The sequence below is a fragment of the Lepidothrix coronata genome, unplaced genomic scaffold (genome assembly GCF_001604755.1).
Source record: "Lepidothrix coronata isolate B3197 unplaced genomic scaffold, Lepidothrix_coronata-1.0 Scaffold4, whole genome shotgun sequence".
In the NCBI taxonomy this organism is placed as follows: domain Eukaryota; kingdom Metazoa; phylum Chordata; class Aves; order Passeriformes; family Pipridae; genus Lepidothrix; species Lepidothrix coronata.
This window is the reverse complement of record NW_016690184.1, coordinates 11,253,527-11,259,526: the sequence shown is the minus strand read 5'-3', so window position 1 is coordinate 11,259,526 and position 6,000 is coordinate 11,253,527. Positions and strand designations below refer to the sequence as shown.

At 42.2% G+C, this 6,000-nt stretch overlaps 1 protein-coding gene across 1 annotated transcript in view; it reads left to right on the top strand.

Moving 5' to 3' along the window:
• BACH2 (BTB domain and CNC homolog 2) overlaps positions 1–6,000 on the top strand; it is a 178,520-nt gene that overhangs the window by 129,843 nt on the left and 42,677 nt on the right. The window contains exon 6 of the mRNA XM_017824070.1: positions 5,520–5,598. Coding sequence (XP_017679559.1) covers positions 5,572–5,598 — 27 coding nt within the window. The 5' untranslated portion in view covers positions 5,520–5,571. The remainder of the gene's footprint in view (positions 1–5,519; positions 5,599–6,000) is intronic.

The following is a 6,000-nucleotide window of genomic DNA, read 5'->3' as shown; positions in this document are numbered from 1 at the left end:
GTCATCCTGACAGTACTTTTTTTAAAAAAAAAAAGATTCATTGTAGAAATGAAACTGTGGTACATTTCTGCTCATGTGTGCATTCTGCCAATAGCAAAATCATTGTAAGTAACCAAAATGCTACAGATGAAAGTTATATTCAGCAGTTCTGTTTAAAAGTCTGCAGGATCAAAGTGCCTCTTTTTTATTTTTTTTTTTTTGGCTTAGTATCTATCCAGTTGTGCTGTAGGGTCTAGGTCCAGTATAAGAAAACCAGTGAGTGACTTTGCAGTGGGACTTACTTCCTACATCAAAGTTGTGACGGCATATAAACTGTTCAAAAACAGCCATTCCATGGTCTGCAGGACCCTGTTCGTGTCAGTTTAAGCTTAAGAAGGAATTTCCAGTATTCTTATCTGTATTTTGAAAGCATGTGAAGCTTGCCATACGGAAATGGGGCTCATGGCCCAGCCCTGCAGCCAGCCCAGGCACTGATTATTCTGATGACTGCCGGTGGTGTAGCTCATCAGGGACCAGTTTGTGGCCCTTTGTCCACGTGCAGCTGTTCAGCAATTCTGAGGGTGTTCCCTGGGCTGTGGACGCTTAATGTCTTGGAGCCATGCAGCCTCCTCAGCAATGGGAATTCTTGCCTTTAGGAGATGTTAGCAGATGTCTGTTGGGCCCTGCTGTGTGCCCAACCAGACCTGCCTCTCCAGAAGGCCTGTGGCTAAATCCTCCCTTGGGTTTCTTTTAGCTATCCCCCTTGCCACTCATGGTCAAGTGAAGGTTGTGTTTCATGCAGTAGGGTCAGAAGGACTAGCCATCACTATCAGCAGCAGCACATGTCTACAGCTGCCAGCCAGGAATGCTCTACAGTGTCTTTTCCACTTGTCCATGTACCTTGTGCTTTACAGCAGAAGTTACTTGTACAATGTGAAAAGCTCATTTCTTAAGACAATCTTGCTAATGGCCCTGGCACCCACAGTATGTTTGGCAGGAGGCAAGTCCGTGTAGCCTGGCAGCTCAGTAGTCTATTTTCAATTATCTGGGGTGCTCAGAGAAGAAGACATTAATATTTCTGAGGATGACATAGCAAATTACTACTGCTCCCTAACCTTTTTAAATTGCTAACACTGTTGTAATCTGTAATTACAGAAATCAGTGTGAGAATTGTGGCACAGTATAATTATCTTTCCTGATACTTTATTGCTGTATGAATTATTAATCAAAATCAGTCTTGTATGGTATTTGCAGCAACTAAGAAGAATAATCTATAATTAAATTTCGTTGTTTCTATTTTTGTGCTAGTGTTTTATGATGTTGTAATTGATAATTAATTGGTTAAAAATTCACACAATTCTTGGGAGTTTCATATGACTATGACTGCTCAGTATTCAGCATTTATTAATTGAATAATGGGCTCACTGAAGAGACCTTTGTATATAGTCTTCTGTCATTACAATGAGCTCTCAAAAATGGTGAATTAATCATTAGGCCTTTCAATAGTTTCTTTTTAAAGGAAAGCAGTGACAATATAATCATATGCTTTGTTGTTATAGCTATAATTGAGAGATCGTAATAACCAATTATAAGGATGGTCATTTTAGAAGCTCTGAAGTGTCAGTTATTGATAACTTTCTTTAAAAACAAAGTGTTGATTACACAGAATGAGTCTTTTCGTAGAAAAACTATTAGGAGATGGGGAAGGAAGCCTGGAAAATTATTTTCCTCCCACTTGCCACTTAAAAACAGTGCATGTTTATCCCTAAAAACTGTCAAGTCTGATGTGCTTTTGCTGCCATTTTTCAGAAGTAAAGTTGCTTTCAACTTTTTTCATTATTTTATCGTCATTCTCCCCATTTTTTTCTGAATATCTTTTGCTAAATTGTTAGGGGGAAAAAATAATAGAAAATGTCAGAACAAAAGACCATTTTTTCACACACTCTGCATCCTATTGAACAGGAATACTGTGAGATGTTTACGTGCAAATCTGTAGTGCAGATTCCAGCTACTTCTGACCAAAGAGCCTTAGATGCGTTCAAGATAGCCACTTCAAACTATTCCTAAGATTCCTTCTTTTACTGTTAGTGGAGCTGACTGGGAGAATGTGAACTGGAACTAGAAATACACCCAGTTCAGTATTTGTCCTCTCTTAACACAATCAGGAGAAAGCCAGGAGTCACCTTACATAGCAGAATATAATTTGATCTCCAGCTTATGCTTCCAAGCAAAACCTGTGGTTCATTTCACACCAGGTCAGTTACTGCAATTCTTAAATGAGGAATCACAGTTATTTGTTGGCTTCTGTACTAAAATGTAACATTACAGGCATAATGAGGAGATACTGATAAGCCTTCTCAGACCTTTGCTGTGAAGTTGTTGGGAGTCCTCTGTGTGTTATTATAGATCTAATGTCCTGTTTATACCTCCTAGGATGCAAGTGAGCTTTTGTTTCATGGGATAAGATGATGCCTTTAGGTCCCTTTTTTCCCCCGTCCCCTTCCTTGCTGGTGTTTTGCCATGGATAGACTACAAAGATGCTTCTGCTGCAGTTAATGCACCTTTTATGAGTTAATGTTGTGTGGCTTTTCGTGTCTTAAACTGACTGCTCTTCTGGAGCCAGTGGGAGCAGGAACCCCTGGTGTCAGTGACACCCACCACGTGTAATCTTCGGACAGATATTTTCTATTGCTTGCCTTCAACAACTTGGTCCCATGCAACTTCAGTTCCTGTTGGAGAGAGGGAAGCTGTGGGCAGCATGCCCATCGCTGTCTCCTGAAGCCGGGGATGGAGGGGGCGAGGAGGTCTAGGAGGCATGTGTGGAGGTAACAGATTTGGGTTTTCATGTGTGTTGACATCCATTAAATAATTTGTTTCTGACACAGTAGTTACTAGGTCAGGAAAGATGGATAATAGAGGCACATTTGTTGTTGGACAGTATGCTGGAGCATGTAAATATCCCATGTACCCTTCATCTGTGTACCCTTGTACTCTCAGTAATGTGCCGCTGAATATTTTTGTTAGGAGTAACTAATCCTTTTACGTATGTGGTGAGTAACATGCAGTTGTACATATGGTTTATTGCAGTGACTGTGAAATCTCTCATGGAAAACAAAACAAGCATCTTGCTATGAGTACACGGTACAATTTCAGTTCATTTCAATGGTCAGGAATCACAGCTCTTCTTTTTTAGAAACTCTGCATTTGTCTTGCTTCTTTTACTTGTGTGCCCTCTCCTGTTTGCAACACTAGAAACAATAAATAGCAGTGCTGCTTTGACCTTTTTATTTTGTATTATTTGTATAGTGTCTGTTGAATTGATCATGCACATTGAGAAGGGCTTTTTCTCTTTCCTTGACAATGATCTTTTTCATTGTTCTTCTGAGGATTTCTTTTCTCCTTGTTTCAACATCAGTAATCAGATCCAGATGCTACACAACAGTGTACTGCACAAGAAGTAACTAGAAAATACATCTCCTTATTAGAATATTTCTGTCTTTCTAAAATCTCCTCTAGGTGATGACAGTCTGCCTGTCTCCAGTCTGTCTTTTTTGTGAGAGACTCCAAATTGGAATTGAGATTCCAGGTCAGTGAGTCTGTGGTTTAATGTGATGGTGGTCAAACACTGCAACAGGTTTTCCAGAGGTGACGTGGGGTCTCCACCTTTGAAGAGACTCAAAACCCTTCTGCATACAGTCCTGTTGCTTTGAGTGGGGAGGCTGAACTCCTCCAACCTCAACCACTCTATAATTCTTTTTTATATTTAGTCTTTTTTAAATTCCCAATGATCCCTATTACCTTTGACATTTGAAATAATTTTATCAATTTCAGTCTCTCTGACATGGTCTTTGAACTTCTAGGTCACTAATCAGTGTAGGATCATCAGATAGTTTCTTTTGGAAAGGACTTGAGGAGATACCTAGCTCAACTTCCTGCTCAAAGCAGGTCAGCTCTGAGATCAGAGCAGATTGCTCAGCACTATATTCAGTGTGATCTTGCAAATCTCTAAGGATGGAGATGACAGCCTCTCCAGACAACCTGTTCCTCGGTTTTTACTTATGTCCAGTCTAAACCTCTGTTGTTTCAAATTGCTCCCAGTGTCTGGCTCCATCTTATCGATGGCTTTGCTGTAGGAGTGGCAGGCTTCTGTTAGGACATCCAGACACATGTCCTGGAAAGGACCTGGTACTAAGTGTGGCCAACCCTCCTGTGGATCAGAGGAGCTCAGGCATGTTGCACAGCATGACCATAGGCAGATGTGGGCCAGTTTCTGGAGAAATTTCACTGTTAACCTGTTGAAAATAGCCCAAATAGCCCATGTCCCTCCTCTGTTGAATACAGTTTATCCTAAGTGGTTTCCAGACTGATGCAACTTCTCATCTTATGACAACTGAGTTTCTCTAACAGGCATTTGTAAAGGTTTTGTCAAAGGATTTCTGAAAGTCAACACTAATTACGTGTACCAGTGTTCCTCACTACTAATTTGACACACTTCAGGAATTCTAATAGAGCCCATCAGAAACATGACTTTCCCTTGCAGAAGCCATGCTGCTTTGTCACAGTGATAATTTCCCTGGTTAAGTGCTCTGTAATTCTGCCACAATCAAGATTTACCTTTTCACGTAATTAGCCCAGTTCTGTTGCAGGACTTTCTGGTCTGTCTTGATAAGATTTTCTCTCCCCTCATATTTCCCTTTAAAAACAGGCACCACATTGCCTGTGCTCCAGTCTTGGGAGGCAGGAGCTGGTTTTTTGTGATAGGTAATGTATTTTTGGTAGCAGCTCAGTCAGTGCATTTATGAGTTCCTGGAGAGTTTTGGGTGAGCGCCAGACAGTACAGACAGCGTACTGCAAACCAGAGTGTTTCAGATGTTCCGTGAGCAACATTTTTCATCTCCTGAGGTTTCATATGCCTCCTCCATGCTGCCCATGCCAAAGGGCTCAGTGGGATCTTCCACCCATCACCATGGAAGGAAAGTGTAAGCAGCGTTCCAGTTCCCTTCACTGCAGTTGCTGGCCTTTACCAGCAACCTGTTTTGGCTAGGTCTCAATGGTGCTTTCCTTGCCCACAATAGTTTGTGCCAGTTTCTGGAAACTTTTGTTTCAAAGACGCTTTTTCTGGCAGCATGGTGACCTATATGCAAACAAATGCACAGCGTGTTCTTTTGAGCCAGAGAAAGGCTTGCTAAGGCATTCTCTCTTCTGTTCGAAGAAATACCAAGTGTGTAGCAATGATTTCCATGAAGAAGGTTCTGCAAACTCAGCATAATACTGAATTCAGCAAAAAATGATGCAGTTTAATTAACACTGTGTAAAAGGCTTGCAGCCAGCTTGCTTCAGAGTTCAGAGATAATACCAGATCCCTGCTTTTTTAACTCTGAGGAGAGAGGGGAAAAAAGTTGAATTCTGTTAATTTTTGTGCTACTTCGTGCCAAAGTCCTACAGTGACCTTTCCTCTTTGCCCTCTAAACTATTTTCCTGTGAAAACGAACAATATACTTCCCAGTGAAGGGTTTCATCATCTTACACCTTTCCTGCAGGATAAAGCCCTCTTGGAGAGGAAACACCTCATGTCTGGAGGTCATTTAGTCGATGGCAGATCGTGGAAAAGGAAAGACGGTAAATCGCTTGTGTTGAAACATTAAAAGCTGATAAATAGGTGGTCCTGAGCTGTAGCCCAGCCCCAGTTTCCCTGTGCGCAATGCAGGGCTCAGGGTGCTTCCTGGAGCGGCCAGGGGCACGGCCAGGGGGAAGTCTGTGTCAGGCTGAGATTGCAACCAGCCAGGGCATCCACATGGACTCTCAGTGGCTGTGGGAAGGGGCACGGTGTGGATCCACCCTCGGGAAGCTTCCAGAGTCACAACAGTAGCCTTGGGAAAGAGCAGTGATAGGAGCAACTGGGTGGAGGTCCTTCCCAGGAGGGTGGCTAGAGATCTGCTGGAGCGGATGGTGCAGGTCACTGCTCCAGCATCTCAGGACCGCATTGGTCAGAGTTTTAACACAGAAGGCAGGCTTGCTCAC